Below are 18,125 nucleotides of genomic sequence, written 5' to 3' on the forward strand. Positions count from 1 at the left end.
AATAAATTTCTAAAGATTTTCAATAATACATATGATTTTTTTTATAAATATCGATTCTAGGAATATTCAGAATTCTATTTTGGATGTGATTTTAAAACATTTCTAAGATTGTTCAAACGTCAAAAGAGATTAGATTGTAAGTTATGCGGCAATCATTTTACATTTTTGGTAAGGTTGAAATAGAAAGCAGACTAAAGATACTTGGGGAATACTTTGGTAGAATATGTGGATTTGTTAATAATAGAGAATAAGACTCTATTAATACATTTGGTGCTCTTGAAATTACAAGATATTTTTATTGTAGATAGTTTTAAAATGTAAAATTACGAATAAAAAATATATATTATATAAAAAAATATATTTCAAAGTTTTACATATTTTGGAAAATATGGACAACAAAAAGTGACTCACAACAAAGTAAAAAAATGGCTTCTAATCAATTTTGCAAATATTAAATAAAAATCTTGTACAAAGGACTCACATCAAACAAAAGAATGTTTTAACAAGGATACTTTATTAACATAAATATGCTTAATAAGATGTTTATACCCCAAAAAAGAATTACTTAAAATATCTAAATTAATTAATAATTTAAAACCAAATTCTTGAGTTCATGGTTATGATAAACCAAAAACTCAAGCCAAAATAATAACAATAACAATACATTCAAGACTTTATTTTAATCAAATTTTAAGACAATTTTCTTTTAAAAAAAACCAAAAAAAAAAATGCTTTTTCTTATTAGAATAAGATTACAAAACTTAAAATGTTACATATTTTAAAGATATTGAGAAAGAAAAGGAAAGAAAAGAAAGCACCGTATTTACAACATAAGAAAAAAGAATCACCGTTCTGCTTTGTAACTAAAATCCTAATTCTTAAACCCTAAATCTGAATCTACGTAAGAAATGGAGTGGAATCTTCTGTGGGTCATGGAGTCTGCTGCAAGCACACACAAAGAAGCGCAGCTGAGCAATTGAACTGGAGGTTTGAAGTGGAATATATTCTACAAAAGTGGGAGCAACTCTCTGCAAATTTATTCCCCAGAGGAGACATACAGCCGACGTCGAGACAACAAGACAATGACGCAACTGTCGAACTTGTGTAGAACTTACAAGCATCGAATGGCTGCCTGAAAGGCTGTGAATGATCCGAACACTCGGTGTGCAACCTCTTTCAGGAAAATTTTCTCCACTAAGAACTAACTACTCTTCTGTTTGCATGCAACTGTGTAGAACAGTTTGTCCACAAGCAAAAGTGCTGCATGCCTTCTGTTGACGGAATACACCGGTGAGAGACGTTGCTCAAGTCCCGGACTCATTCTTGCAAGATTTCTAAGTGAGAGGATTCGGTTGGTTCTTAATGCTGTCTATGAGTACTTGCAAATTGCTCCTAGACGATCCTCCATCATCGACAGCCATGTGAGCTAACTCTTGCATTCTGTCGAATTTGCTGTGGATCCCGGTCTCTTCCCTCTCTTCCATGAGCAGGGATATCGCCTGTACTACCTCCGCACTCTCCACTATGCTATCATCATTCTTGCGCACTTCCACAGCCAGTTGCATATCCGCAAAATACCTGCAGCATGTATGTACCCAGCTCCAACGTGAAAATCAAATCGACGTTCAGAGGAAAACACCAGCACGGCTGATGTCCCCTACAACCCTAAGTTTCCACTCGTGTACAGATGACCTCCAGAACTGAGAACAGGTCCTGGACTTATCCATGTCCTTGAAGGTGAGTAATAGTACCTGGCAGTCAGTCTTTGCTCCACCGCGAGAGGCCAAGCGACTAAGGGCTTCCCTGACCAGAGAGCTTCCAAGCTAGAGTTCCATCCGCAATGCGACATGAACGCACCCACCGATTTGTGCGCTAAAATCTTTTCCTGCGGAGCCCATCCACGAATCAATTTGCCCCGCCCCTGGATGCGCTCCAGGAAACCTACAAGAATTCAGGATTGCAAATGTTTCACAGTACTGCACGAAGGACATCATCTTCGATACTGTGCGACCCAACTTCGTAGCAAAACGGTTCATACACTAGAACACAGTTGGAAGAATGGTGTAAACCTGGAGGGAGGCCTTCGGAGAGCGAATCTTCTGTCGACGCATCAGCTGGCAATATCTGGGGGGTATTTGGGACGCGGTAAACCCACAAAAATGGTCTTCCACAGATCTCAAGTCCATGTGCGAGCTCATGAATTTGAGTCTCTGTGACTGTAAGGAGACTTCCAAACGACACGTACAGCACTGATGACTGCTCCCGCGCGTCCAGCCAATGCATAACTTCGGCAAAAGACTCGTGTTCTTCGCGTGCGGAAGGTTTCGAATGAGCACTCACCATTTCAATGTTGGAGCTTCTAATCAGAGGACCAATTGAAAGAATCTTCTGAACCTGAGCATGAAGCACATAAATGTCTTCTTAAGGATTGCTCCTGGAAGTACCCTTTGTGTGGCAGATGTAAACCCATTCTCAGAAGCATACGATTGCCAGATTAGGCCGTGACATGAAGATGTACTGACCTGTACATTTGGTTTGCCGATGACTTCACTCCTCATTAGGTCTAGAAAGCGTCCTTCGAGATCCTCAAAAGTGTTGACGAGTATGAAGGAAGCCTCTTGTAGCCGTCGAGCATTGCGCATCATGTAATCGTAAAACGCATGCGTCGTCACCACCATGGAATTCCAAGTGCCTGGAGGATGCTCGGGTGCCACTTGAGGTGATATAAGTGACGGGAAGCACTGCAGAACCACGAGCTTTCAATACAAACGCCAATCGTACGCCTTCAATTTTAAAAACTTCTTCCTCAGAGACTCAGGTATCGGTAGAGAAACAGGGTACAGAAAAAAGCAAAAATAAAAAATGAGTAGGGGATGTCAGATCATACCGCGAATGAGAACAACAAAGCACTCGCTGGCATGGTGTAAAGAACATGCCTAGGAATGCGAAACTTGTCGGCGACGTCCTGCGACCACCCCGCCAACAAATCCGAGATGATGCATACAGGGGGCGGGGTCAGATTCCTCACAATTTCCTCCAAACGCACCGCCATCTCACCATCGCTAGGACCTTGCATCCAGCTCACGTTGTCCGTGAGCTCCTTTCCAGGGGAAACAAACTCGCTGTTCGTAATGAGAGGACGGAACCGTATCCTCACGTCTCCAAATTTTTCCTCGAGCTGGTTTTCTACAGTAGGATAGTTAATTCCAGTGCTGTAGCAGCAGACGTCGATGCTCATGGAGAGAAGATACTTGGCCAATTGCGTGGAGGGGATTATGTGTCCTGGACATGGCACAGTGACAATCACCACCCGAGGACGATGGACTTTGCTCTCCATTGCGACAGGGTCCAACCAAAACGATGCGGCTAGAGGCTACTCAGATCGACCCTAATCGACCAAACAAGCAGGGTACTAAGAACTCTCCTTCAGTGAGCACCATGTCTACGATGTTTCAAGAATAGAGCAGATGGGTCGTCAACAACCATGAAGTTTACGCAAACACAACCTCGTAAACTAAGTCCATCTTGCCGTGCCATTGCCACAGCTTCCACAGCTCGAAAACACACGCAACCGTCTTGTCAATGAACTTAAAAAAACGCTCTACAACCTCCAAAACGGCAGCTAAGAGTGACACCGTCTACAATTATTCTAATCCTACCCCTCGGTTCGACCTAGTCCAACACCGGTCAACAAATCCGCGCCTCGAGGATCATTCTCGCAGCAGAAGAAGAAGAAGAGAAAGGCATCGAGAGCAGCAGATCCAGGCTCAACTCACGTTTCACAGAAGTTGCAATCGCAATCGCAGGAAACCTGTCGAAAACGGCTCTCACAAATAAACCCAGTTCAGAAGTGTGATGAAGTTGGAGTGTTGGTCCGACAAGCGACAGCATAGCGTGGTGGCGTCGCTCCCTCCGACGCCGAAGCTGGTTGGATCCATAGATTGATTCGGCAGTGCATATTTCATAGATAGGTAGATAAATGGATGTAGAGGTATTTTATTCTCTTCTCAGGTACCTACATGAACTGGTGGTGAAATCTTTAGTTCTCTGCTACTAAGATACCATTCCAAATGGATTGAGTGGGAGGAAGGATGAAAATTTGTAGTAGATGTTTTAGTAAATCAGAGCTTAGGGTATGTCAAAATGAAGAGAGATTATCTCAAAATGTGAATTGTTCAAAATGCAAATTATATAAAAGGAAATAGCACAAGGCATACTTACTGCTATATACATTGACTCTAAAAACTGAGTCAAATAGCAAAACAACAAACTTTGGGAAGCCATATACAGAAGAGTATTGATCTTTTTGCCAAACTGCAAATTGTGTGAAATGTACAACTAAATTAACTATCATCCTAACATACACATGTAAGCCAATAATTACATATATAAATAGATAGAAGTAAGTAAAAGTAGATAAAAATAAGTTAATTCTATAGTATTTGGTACGGAAGCTTCCTAGAAGCTTTATAGATGCTGCTTTGACTTTATAGGTGTTTTTAATTGACTTTTTGGATTAGAAATGTGGTCAAAAAGTTCAACATGTGCCACACATGTTGTTAGCTTGAAGACCAAGCTAACTATATGGCCCGCACGTAGAAAAACTTGCCTTGTAAGTCAAGGCATGTGTCTTACAAAGTCAACACATATTGGAGGTCCTATAGAATGTCGCCATGTGGCCCCTAGTTAGATTGTATATATAGAGATAAGAATGAAGCCTTCTTCACTCTTGTCAACTCTTTTTTTGCTTCCAGTCTAGTTTCAAGGATCTCTAGTTTTCTTGGCTTTTGGCAATAGCCATTCCAGTTTCTTTCTTTATATATATATATATATATATATATATATATCAAGTTATTTCTATTTTTTCATCTTTATATGAGAGAAGTCTTACTTGTTTATTTGTCATTATCATGTTCTTGTCCTTGACAACAAGTTGGAAAGATCTTGTTGAGTTTCTTTCAGTTCATGCATATATTGCTAAGAGCCAACATGAAGCTTTGATGGAAGAAAAGAGATGAGGAAATTTTGATGATATAAGAGAAGGAAATTCTTCTAAGAGGCAAACTCGAGGAGACAAGGCTCATGAGGCAACTTCACAAGAATTACCTATAAAGGATACTTCAGCATCATTGGAAGAAAAAACAAAGGAGATAAAAAAAAAGGGATAAATTAATTGCTTATAAGCTAATTTTTGATATTGAAGCAGCAACAAATTTAAAAGGGATGTTGGAAGAACGTATATTATATGCTAAGGTGGAATTCACATTGAAAGAAGTTTTGGGAATTACAAAAAAGGAGTTTCATGATGTTATCATTGACAGCATTAAGCAAAAGAAGCAATTAATGGGCGAAGCTGGAATGAGTCATACTATTGATACAAGATTATATAAAGATGAAGAAGAGGTTGATAATGGTTACAAGCAATCAACAAATGAAAAGAATGGATAAATCAATGAGTATATTTCAAAGATTATAGTGATAAAGAAATGGAAGCTTCAAGCCATTATACTCGAAAACATTGGACAAGGGCAATTACTGAAGTATTGGTGAAAGTAGGAGATATAGAAGAACCAATTATTACTTTAATTGACCATGGTTCTGAAATAAATCTTATGTCTAAGAATCTTTATAAGAAGCGAAAATGGACAATTGATATGGAAGATGGATGGGCAATACGAGCAACTAATAACACACGAGGCAAATTATATAGAGCTTGCCCAGATGTCAAAATTCGGATTGGAGATGTTGCGACAGAACAACATTTCTTTGTTCAAGATACAATATCTTATCCATTGATTTTAGGACAACCTTATATTACTGAAAACAAAAATACTTAACAATAGTTCTGCTTATGCAAGGATATATAGTGAAGCTGGAAGAAAAGGTGTACAATTTCTAATAGTACCTCCTAATCATGAATAAAATCGAGATAGGTTGAGGGAGAAACCATTGCCAAGGGTTGTTGAAGAATTTAAGGATTTTGGAGAAGTACCACTATAAAGCGTGATTATGGAGGTACAAAAGAGGAGGTACTCTCATGAGATGAAGGTGCCTTTGATGCGAGTTTTATTGATATTTTTGAGAATGGAAATATTATGTATAAAAAAATTGATGATTTTAAAAGAAAAGAAAGAAAAAGATTATATAGTATTGAACAAGAATTACGTAAGTTAGGGACATTAGAAGATGATAAGAAGATTTTAGGTGTTTATGAAGAAAATGGATTGGATGATTCTTTAGAATTAATTTCATCTATTGGATTAGGGGATAATGATAAGATTGTGAAAATTCATTCAAAGGAGGTTTATTCTATACTTGAATTTTTTCAAGCACTAGAAATTATTGTAGAGAGAAAATATAAAACAATAGATAAAAAGGTAAAACCTGTTGCCGGACCTTTACCAGAAGATTCTAAGGAAAAAATAGAAGAAGTATCAAAAGAAGAGAGTTTAAGAGATCCAAAGAAGATTGGATATCAATTTAGAAAGGAGACTTTTGAAGAATTGAATATTGGATGTGATGGTTCTTTATTTCCAACAAAAATTGAATATTTTAAAAAAATGCTTGCGAAACGAGGTAAATCATTTGCCTTTGGGTCTCATGAAATAGGATGTGTAGATCCTAATGTTGTTGCTCCTATGGTTATCTTTACAGTACCTCATGTGCCTTGGAACTTAAGGCCAATTCCTATGCCGACGATACATTTACCTAAATTAGTGGAATTATTGAAAGAAAAGATACGAATAAAAATTTTGGAGCCTTCTTTTGCTCCATATTCTAGTTGTTGATTTATAATGAAAGAAAAATAGATCGTTATATTTTATTCAAGATATGCAGCCAATGAATGTAGTAACTATAAGAAATGCTGATATAGGACCTTTAGTAGACAAGTTTACAGAAGCATTTGTGGGAAGGATAATTTATTCAATGGATGATTTATATTCGAGTTATGATCAATTTCAACTTGTGCATGGGAGTAAAGATCTAACAACAATGAGAAATCTACTTGGATTGCTTAAAATGTGTACTCTCCAACAAGGTGCTACTAACTCAGTTACACATATGATAAATGGAATGAACAAGGTACTAAAAGACTTCATTCTCAAAAAAACTATGCCTTTTTTAGATGATGTTTCTATCAAAGGATGTAAAAAAAGAGAAAAAGATGAAACTTTAGATGAGAAGGGGTGTCGCAAATATATTGTTGATTATATACAAGATTGTGAAAAGTTTTTAACTCGACTTAAAGAGGTTCATCTTACACTTTCAAGAGCAAAATCTATATTTGGAGTGCAAGAAGTTCTTATTATTGGGTATTTGTTTGAATTTTATGGGAGAAAGCCAGATCCAAGCAAAGTTGATGCAATTAGAAGGATGAAGGATTCATGTGACTCTTTAACAAAAGTAGGCAGGTTTTTAGGAGCTTAAGTATTTTATCGTATATAGATTCCTCATTATACTCATGTAGTGGATCCATTGTATGAATTATTACGTAAGGATTATCAATTTAAATAGAAAAGAAAGCATACTAAAGCAATGCAGAAGCTAAAGGTGTTATTGATGACACCTCCAATTTTAAAAAGAATTGATTATGATTGTAATAGACAAGTAATTCTTACTGTGGATACTAGTCCTATTGCTATTGGATGGAGTGTGGGTCAAGATGATTCAAGTGGAAATAGTTTTGTAGTTCGATTTAGAGCTAAAGTTTTAAGTACTCATCAACATACATATTTGCAAGTTAAAAGAGAACTTTGGGGAGTTGTTTCGGCTATGAAAGCTGAAAGGGATTATTTGATTGGTACAGTAGTAGTAATTGAAATGGATTGCTTGCCATTACTTGGAATGATTACTAATTGTTCAATGCCAAATATTGTAATATTAAAATGAATTGCTTATATTAAATCATTAAATCCGGAATTTAAGCATGTTGCTAGAAAAGACAATTTAATAGCAAACATGCTATCTAGAGCAAGATATGAAAGAGAAGACGAAATGGTTGAAGACATTGATGATGTTGGATCAAAATTCTATTTAGTATCAAATTTTAATAAAGATGACAAGCTATTTCTTGAAGAATTTTATGAAGGAAAATTATTGGATATTGGTCATTATTTGAATACCTTGACTAAACAAGAAAATTGGTCTACAGAAAAATTTAAACAAATAAGAAAAAAGGCATATGGATTTTTGCTTCAAGAAGGATTCTTATGGAAGAGACCAAAGAAAGGAATTGGAATGCCACAAAGAGTGATAGGCAATAAGAAAGAGAAAAAAAAATTATTAAAAGGGTTTCATGATAGTTTATGGACAAGACATAGAGGAATTTGGGCTACTTTTGCTAAGCTTAAGGAATGATATTGGTGAAAAAATATGTATCGAGATGTGCTCTTATTTGTAGAGTCATGTGAAATTTGTCAAACATATTCTAATATACGACATCGAGATGGTCTTCATCCTATATATCCTCTAGTTATTCATTTTAAATGGGTTCTTGATTTGGTTGTTATGCGAATCGAGTTATTGCAAATGTGATATTTGGTCTTAGCTCGTGAAGATTTATTAAATCAAGTAGAAGGAAGAGCATTGAGAACAAAATCTATGGAAGGAATTTGTAGATTTTTGCTTCAAGATGTTATTTGCTACTACGGATGTGTAGGAAAAATCACTGCAGATTATGGAGAATTAAATGCACAAGAAGCTCATGAATTCTTTGAAAGATGTGGAATTAAACTATCACTGACTACTACTTATAATCTTGAAGAAAATACAAAAAGTGAGCGTGGTCACCCACCGATTGTGAAAGCATTAGTTAAAGCTTGTAATGGGAAGGTTAGAGAATGGCCATGAGTTTTGTCATTTGCATTATGGGCTGATCAAACAACTCATAGCTCAATAATGGGATATATGCCTATTGAGCTTATGACAAGTCAAAAACCAATTATGCCAATTGAAGAAAAAGTACGTACTTGGAGTGTGGTACCATGGGAAGATGGATTGACAAGAGAAGAACTTCTAGCTATTAGAATTCAAGAATTAGAGCAAAGATCGAAAGATGTGCAAATAGCATTAGAAAGGATAAAAAGATCAAGGTTATAAAACAAGGCACGATTTGGTAAGCAACATCGATTGAGGCCTAAAGCAACTGAAGAAGGTGATTGGATTTTGGTCTATGATAGTAGCTTAGACAATCAACTTAGTACTTTAAAGAAGTTTCTAAGCGATAGTTTCGATGGTATGTGGTAACAACTGTTCATGATAATGTAACTTATTCATTGCGAGAGTTAGATGGAACAAGGTTAAAAATACCAATTATAGGGAAGTGAATAAAAATATTTAAACAAAAATATATAGAAATAAATATAAAAGGCCTTGGTGAAAACATAGATATTCTTCAACAAGAAGATAAAATTGATGTGGATAGCAAAAGTGATGAAGAGGATTTGGACAAAGACTTCGAGAACATATTATAAATCAAATAACAACTAGGTTATTTGGTGCATATCAAAGGATGCACAAGTTCAGAAGGGGTGGATGTCGTGTTGCAACATGACAATATGGTGAAAATATCAAGAGAAAAGATTTATTAATATTTAGTCAACTTGGATGTTAGAAACAGTGGCAAATTTCAGTGCCAATATTCAGGGGCCAATTAATATCATTCTATTGCAAGCTGTACCACCGAACATGACAACAACATATGCTCCACCGGCGACATCGAACCAAGTACCCTCCGTACTAATGGGATGACCAGGATCATTTTTTAATCCTATATGGAACAAGCCTAGTAGGTATATCCTGGTAGAAACACCCAATATGCCTAATGAAAGTGCAAGAAGACCACTTCGTTGTTTCCGTTGCAGACAGATTAGTCATTCTGCTAGTGAATGTTTCAATCCCAGAGCTAGTTACAATTATGCACCAATATATAGGAATAGCAAGTAGTCGAGGCATACTTATCAGCAATGTAATACTCTGTTCAATTTCAATAATCGAGATCAGTAGATCCAAAGCCAGGGAAAAATTGAGGGGATAAATCTAGGTCCTCAAGATTCTCAGATACATTGGGTGGAATAAGTCTGAGCCGTTCTTACCAAGAGTCGGCAAAAGGAGAAAAGACCAATTCAATATTTGGGTGAGTTTGATGTGCAAGGCCAATTTGATCCAATTACGAGGACATCCAATCCAAGTCCTAATATGGACCTCTTACCTAGTATGACACCTGACTCGGTTGGACAATCCAATGAGGTCCCGAATACAGAGGCTTTGATTCTATTTCAAGTTATTTTGTTCTTTATGCCATTTCAGATAAACATCCTTTCCATGAAAAGATCCTCTTAGAGGCGGGAATTCCATGGAAGTGGGTTTGTTGTTCCAATTCGGAGTCCATGGTAGAAGAATAGGGGACCTCACCGAGTTAAAGGAAAGGAGAGGAAAAAGAAGGGGGCATTTGGAGATTGAGATTTTGGAATTGGAGAGCTAGCTTCAAGCTCCTTTGAAAAATATAGAATTGGATTTCATAGGATTTGAGAGGACTTTGCAATCATTGCTCAAAGTCAGTGTTTGTATTGGTGAATTGGATTTTTGCAATAAAGTAAAGGCTAGTACTCTTGATTGTTTTGCAAAATTGGAGAGACATCTGTGATTGAAATTTTAGAGATGTTTAGATAGTTGAGTATACTAAGTGTATGCAAAAATTTGTATTAATCTTACGGTACGGATAGAGGATATTTGATCATTAGTATAAAGAGGTATCAAAAGTTGACATATTGGAGTTGTTTAGGGTTTTTGTAATATCTGAGATCTATTGGCTGGAATTAGGTGAATTTTGATACGATAAGTCGAGGACTTAAAGGCGGAGCTGCACACAAAGTTTGAATGAGAATTAACGGTCAGAGAAGAAAAAATTGTAAGTTAAAGTTTGTTATCAACCTTCTAGGCGGCGGTCAAGGGACTTCAGCGGAGATTTACGGTGTTTTCTTGCAATCTATAAGTTGGATTGGATTGAACTTCTTGAGCATTTAGAAGACTCATAAAGATACTAGTGATAGAAGTCTCACAACAATCGGACGGTCAAATTAAAAATTACAACTTGTCGAGGCTTAGTGTCTAGGGTTAGGATTTAAATAAAATAAATAAATAAATAAGCAAAATAAAAAAATAAATGAAATAGAAATAAAAATAATAAATAATAAAAGAATCTGTGCTTATAATATCTAAAAGCTATTAAAAATAGTATTGTAAGTACTTTATATTGGAATTAAGCTTTTATATTGAAATCTAAAATAGTTTGTATTTAGATAGTTGAAATCCACTAGACTATTTGGATACTTACAAAACATAGTCTTATCTTCCACATCCAGACGGCCGATGCGTTCTCAAGCAAGACAATATATAATATAATACTACCTTTGCTATATTTGTAAAATTCTTCACTAACTCCCATGTACGTCACTAATAACAAATCTGTCCAATGGATAAGATATTCTAATTTATTTCAGCGTTGCCTTGAATCTAGGACTTCTTCCACTTCAAACTCTTCATTATTCTCCACTTTTATAGGAGGAGGTGGAACTTGTCTTCTTCTTGGTATGTCCATTGTCTTAGATGGTTGAAGAAGAGACACGTGGAATATTGGATAGATTTTTATTGACTCTGGTAGATATAAATGATATGCAACTGGATTGATTTATGCAGAAATAAAAAATGGTTGAAGCCTTCGATAGTCTAACTTGTCACAAGGATGAGTAGTTTTGATATTGCAATGAAGTAACTATACCTTATCATCCATGTGAAATGATGGTTGTTCCTTTCGATAGATATCTGCATTGACCTTTTGTTATTCTTGAGCTTCTTTTAATTGTGCCTTCATCATTGCATATAGCTCTAACAAATGAATTGCCAAATCTTTTGCAGCAGGATTATCAACTTTTGAAAAGTCAAAAGTATCAAGTCGTGGATGATAACCTTAATTAGCAAAGAAAGGTGTTTGTTTTATAGAAGAATATACTGTGTTATTGTAAGCAAACTTTGCCAATGATAAAAGAGTTGTCCAATCATCTTGTTGGTAGTTAATGGTACATCTTAAATACTGTTCCAAAACTTGATTAACACGCTCCGTTTGTCCATGAGTTTGAGGATGGAATGTCAAAGATAGTTTTATATTCACTTTTAGAATCTTGAAAAGAGTCCGCCAAAATCTTGATACAAATTGAGTTCCCTTATCTGATATAATATCCTTGGGTAATCCATGATAGCGATAGATATTGTCAAGAAAGAGCTTGGCTATTTCTTCACTTGTGATAGATTTTGTATATGGTACAAAATGTGCCATCTTGGTAAAACGATCTACTATCATAAATATAGAGTCATAAGAACCTGAGATTAGAAGGTCTATGATGAAATCCATAGAAATAGAAGACCATGGTTGTTTTGGAATGGGTAATGGCTGAAGAAGTCCGTAAGGTCGATGGAGAGGACTTTTTGATCTCAAGCAATCATCACAAGATTGTACAATATCTTTAACTGCTTTCTATATTTGAGGCCACCAAAAGTCCTTGGATATTAGTTCCAAAGTTTTATTGTATCCAAAATGTCCTACTGCTAGAAAATCATGATAAGCTTGAAGAACATGTAATCGAGCTTCACCTTTTGGAATATATAGGCGTCCCTCAAAATATAGTAGATTCTTCTTAAATTCAAACTTGGAAGTATCATGAGACTTTGAAGGATTTTCTTTAATATCACAAATAAAAAGATTAGGAGACATACTTGACTGAATTTGTTTGATGAAAGTTGAATCAAAAGTTTGTATTGATTTCATTGCTTGAAGATGAAGATGCTCTGGCTTCAAAAGAATTGTCCATTGTTGATCAAAAGTAGCATCTCCTTCCTTTGGTGCAAGATAAGATCATCTAAAGAGTGCATCTAACAAACCTTGTTGTTTTTTTGATCGATAAGTGATCTTGAATTCGAATCTTGACAAAGACATATTCCAATGGACTTGGCAACGATTCAAAACACGTGCTGACATAAAATATTGAAGGTTCTTGTGATCCATATACACTGTAATTGGGCTAAAAGCACCTTCTAAATAATGGTGCCATTCTTGAAACAAATCCACAATTGCAAGAAGTTCTTTGTCGTGGATCTCGTAGTTGATCTCGGTTGCTATAAATTTTCTAGAATAAAAAGCTATTAGATGAAGTTTATCATCTATTTCCATTTGTGACAATATGGCACCCAAAGCAAAGTCTGATGCATTTTTTTCCATAAAAAATGGCTTAGAAAAATCGACGCGATACAAGATTGGTGCTGAAACAAAGGCTATCTTCAAAGCTTCAAATGCTACTTCTGCTTCTTAATTCTATTGAAGTTTGTCTTTGCAAGTCAAACATGTAAGTGGAGTTACAACTTGAGAGAAGTCTTTGATGAAGATCTGATAGTAGTTGACAAATCTCAAAAAGCATTGGATATCTCTTACCGTTTTTGAGATCTTCTAATCCATAATAGTTCGAACTTTCTTAGGATCCATCATAAGTTCATCATTTGAAATGATGTATCCTAAGAAGTTGACTTGAGTAGTATGAAATACACACTTTTCTATCTTGGCATAGAGTCCTACATCTCTTAATTTTTATAATACTTGGCGAACATGAAGTTCATGTTCTTTTGGATTTTTAAAATAGATTAAGATGTCGTCTAGGTAACAAACAATAAAATCATCTAAAAACTCCCAAAAGACATCATTCATTAGATGTTAGAATGTTGCTGGTGTATTTATAAGTCCAAAAGGCATGACGTTGTATTTAAAATGTCCATACCTTATTCGAAATGCAGTCTTCTATTCATCTCTTTTTTTGATGCATACCAAATTGTATGCTCTCCATAGATCTATTTTTGTATAGATCTTAGCTTGATTCAACTGATCAAGAAGTCCAGATATCAAAGGTAGCGGGTACTTATTTTTGATAGTGATTTTGTTGAGTCCTCGATAATCAACACACATCTACAATGATCCATCTTTTTTCTTTACAAATAAAATTAGAGCTCTTACTGGAGATTTGGAATGATGTATGAAGTTCTTGGCCAAATTCTCTTCAATATACTCCTTGAGTTTAGCTATTTTATTTTGAGATAAATTGTAGATTGGTCAAAATGGCGGTTGTGCTCCTTCTTGAAGGTCAATTGAGCAGTCATAGGAACGATGTTCTGGAAGAATATCTGCATTCTTTTTTTCAAATACATCTTGAAAATCTTGATATTGGCTTGGAATGCCACTTGAAGTCTTTCCACCAATAGAAACAAGTATGGCATAAATGACACAAGGTGATCCTTCTTTTGCAGTATACAAGAAAGCACTTGCACCTACAAATATAGGTTTAATTATACTAGACTTATGATTTTCTACTTGATTAACTATACTCTCAGTTATACTTTCAAAAAAGTCAAGACTACAAGAAGTTCAATCTATTTTAGGGTTATATTTTTTTAGCCATGATAAACCTAAAATGACTAGATTAGAAGGAGAATTAATGATATTAAATATTATAAAGCTACTATGACCATTAATTGCTATTTCTATAGGAAGGGTTTCATGAGTAACATCTCATGAAGACAACGGACGACCATCTATGACTTCTACATGAACAGGTTTAGTTTTCTTTACTAATAATATGCTATGTCTTTTAGCAAATTTTTCATTTAAGAAACATGCTGAGGCTCTTGAATCTAGCAAGGCAGAGGCTTTGAGATGTTTAGGTCCTAAAATAACATTTATCGTAAAACATGGAGAGGGTTCTGAAGAGAAGATAGGACCTTTACTAGGCGTTGTACAAGGTTCCAGTCGCACGGTCCCTATTATAGCTGGATGAATTTATTTTTCGACATGCTATCTTCTTTAATTGCAGTACTCCTCATTTTATGGTTGTGTCACTTCTTTGGACAATGTTGAGCATTGTGCTTAGGTTCTCCACAATATAAGCACAATCCTTCTTGATGACGACGAGTCTTTTCTTGCTCAATAAGAGGTTTGAAACGTACTGCATCAATTTACATATCCTCTACTTCCGAATGTATGTGTTGAAGAGGTATTGGTGTTGCCATTGAATTATAGTAACGTTGAGGTCCACTTGTACGGTTCTCAGATCAGAATTCAAAAAGGTGATTGTCGCACTTCACAGCAAAGTCAATTGCTTGACTCAATGTTTGAGAATCAAGTAAGTTGAGCATTAATTTTTTTACCTCATATTGTAATCTGTAGAAAAATTGGCTAACAAGTGCAGCATCATCCCACTTCATATCAGTTACAAGTTGTCAAAATTGTGAAGCATACAACATTATTGATCGATTGTCTTGTCGTAAAATATGGATCTTATTGGTTGCAACATGAATTGCATCATGTTTTCCATACATGGATCGAAACTCTACCAGAAAAGCCTCTAGATTATCCAATATTGGATCTCATCGTTCAAAAAAAGATGAAAACTATGATAATACTGAACTTGAAAGAAGCGTACCAATGAATCTAACTTGCAAACTTGGAATTGGATAGCTTTGGGGTTGAAGTTCAATCACAAGTTACACTTGATTGATAAATCCTTGAAACTTAGATCTAGTGCCATCAAACTTCTCGGGTAGGACGATTCTTGGTTCTCTAACACTGAAAGGGCATTCCACCATAGGAGAAGGGACATGATTTGGTGCAAATGTTGAAGTAGCTCGAATCATTTCTATATCTTCACTTCTTATCAATCTTATTGCTCCTTGTGGTGATAAATTAAATTGATGTATCGCAAGCATTAACTCCCTCAATTGCTCTTGCATTTGTGCCATTGCACTCTTCATTTCAACAAGTTCTGCCATGATAACACTTAGAAAAGAAAAGATGTTTAATATCACTCAAGACAAATAGAAGAGAGGACTTGAGAACAAAGAAAATACTAAGGACAATATCAATTTAGAAGAGGGTAATCCGCAACTTCTAATATGCTTGTGTCTTATCAAGAAAAATGGGTAATCCACTCTTAATCAAGATTAGACAAAGCTTTGATATTATAGGTGTACTCTTGTCAATCTGTCAAGAACAAGAACATGTTAAAGACAAATAAACAAGTGAGACTTCTTTCAAAGAAAGATGACAAAATAGAAATAACTTGATATATATATATATATATATATATATATATATATATATAAAGAAAGAAACTGGAATGGCTATTGCTAAAAGTCAAGAAAACTAAAGACCCTTGAAACTAGACTGGAAGCAAGAAAAGAGTTGACAAGAGTGAAGAAGGCTTCACTCTTGTCTCTATATATACTATCTAACTAAGGACTACGTGGCGACGTTCTATAGAACCTCCAATATGTGTTGACTTTGTAAGACACATGCCTTGACTTACAAGGCAAGTTTTTCTACGTGCGGGCCATATAGTTAGCTTGGTCTTCAAGCTAACAACATGTGTGGCACATGGCTAACTTTTTGACCACATTTCTAATCCAAAAAGTCAATTAAAGACACCTATAAAGTCAAAGCAGTATTTATGAAGCTTCTAGGAAGCTTCCGTACCAAATACTATAGAATTAACTTATTTTTATCTACTTTTACTTACTTCTATTTATTTATATATGTAATTATTGGCTTACATGCATATGTCTATGATACTTATTTCACCTCGTATTGTAATTGCAGTCCTCAATAGCGCTTTCTGAGGCATTTTTACTTTTTGTATTGTGGAAATGGCAAAAGTCCCAAATTCACTAGTTTCTATACTTCCACCAAAGTCATCATCTACTCTAGCACCATAACTTGCACTTTCTCATGTTGCTATTACATGTTCTATTAAATAGTCTTGAATCAATGCTCTCATACAACTTTTGCCAAAATTGGTTTGAAAGAGATCCTTTGTATCCTTTAATATAATCTTTATATCTTTGAAGTAATTAACTCCTTCGTGCACCATATTATTAAATTCATTGTAATCCTTCTTTGTATGTGAAATGTCATGACACCACATACATCTTTGTACATATCCTTGTTTTAAAACATTCTTCAAATTATTTGTAGAAGTATTTTTCTCAAGTCGTCTCATTTTGATTTGAAGATCTCGCGTTCTACATATAATTTCTTCAATCTCCATCTTTCCTTTGTTTGATAAAGATGTTGAAGGTTGATCAGTAGACATTGTTGGTCGTGTTGTATGTATTGGAATTTTGGGTGCTTATATTGCTTTTGAAATATTACTCCTATCCTTCCTCCTTTCTCTTTTTGCAAGCAAATCCACTGCATTTTCAATATTTTTCCACTTTGTTGTTAATCCTTCATCTTCTTCTTTGTCTTCAAGAAGCAACTCCAATTTTCCTTGTAACTCTCCATAAGCTACTTGAAAAATTAATTCAACCTTGTTCGGCTCTAATGTCAATTTTTCTACCTTCGATAATTGAGAATACTACCTCTCAAATTTCCTTATTAGCTCTGTTGCTTGCAAATCCTTATTAGGCCGCTCAATCCATTCTAAAAATAGTTTCTTAGTAATACGATCAGTGTCCTCTAAGAAATATTTGTCTTTTAATGCATGTAAAAAAATCTCCCATGAATTTCTATAATATTCCATAATTGTTGTAATATGCTCTCTTATTTCTGATATCATGGCAAGTCCAAATAATTCAACCATCTTCTTCTCAAAAATCTGATTTAATTCCATTTCTCAAAGATAACATCTTAAATACCTTGAAATATCCCTTCCATCAAATTGATCAATTTTATTGACCACTGCTTGCAATGCTTTGGTTGCTAAAGCTTCTTTGCAATCATTGCTTTGCTGTTGCTGCATAGATAATGATAAGGCTTGAAACATACCAGCAATGGACGGATCCATATACATATCTTATCCTTTAGAAGAAGCTTCGCTTGAAGCTCCTTCAAAATTTTTATTCTTGTTCTCCATAAAATAAAAATAAAAATAAACGAATCTCAATATCTCCCACCTCAAGCGTTTCACGTCGAGTTCACCACTTATGTCATATTACGTGCTAACTAGCTTGAGAACGCACTGGACGTCAGGCCTTGGAAGATAAAATGATGTTTTGTAAGTATCCAAATAGTCTAGTGGGTTTCAACTATCTAA

The 18,125-nt window shown here is 35.3% G+C and overlaps 1 protein-coding gene across 1 annotated transcript; it reads right to left on the reverse strand.

Moving 5' to 3' along the window:
- Positions 1–1,004: 1,004 nt before the first annotated feature.
- On the reverse strand, positions 1,005–3,920 carry LOC112283184 (anthocyanidin 3-O-glucosyltransferase 2). The gene is made up of 5 exons (XM_024521604.3): positions 2,888–3,920; positions 2,523–2,741; positions 2,070–2,394; positions 1,752–1,941; positions 1,005–1,578 (listed from the first exon to the last, which is right to left on the reverse strand). The coding sequence occupies exons 1-5, from the start codon at positions 3,335–3,337 to the stop codon at positions 1,335–1,337; spliced, it is 1,428 nt and encodes a 475-aa protein (XP_024377372.1). The 5' UTR covers positions 3,338–3,920; the 3' UTR covers positions 1,005–1,334.
- Between the last annotated feature and the right edge of the window lie 14,205 nt (positions 3,921–18,125).

Source organism: Physcomitrium patens, chromosome 6 (genome assembly GCF_059467195.1).
Source record: "Physcomitrium patens ecotype Gransden chromosome 6, ASM5946719v1, whole genome shotgun sequence".
Classification (NCBI taxonomy): domain Eukaryota; kingdom Viridiplantae; phylum Streptophyta; class Bryopsida; order Funariales; family Funariaceae; genus Physcomitrium; species Physcomitrium patens.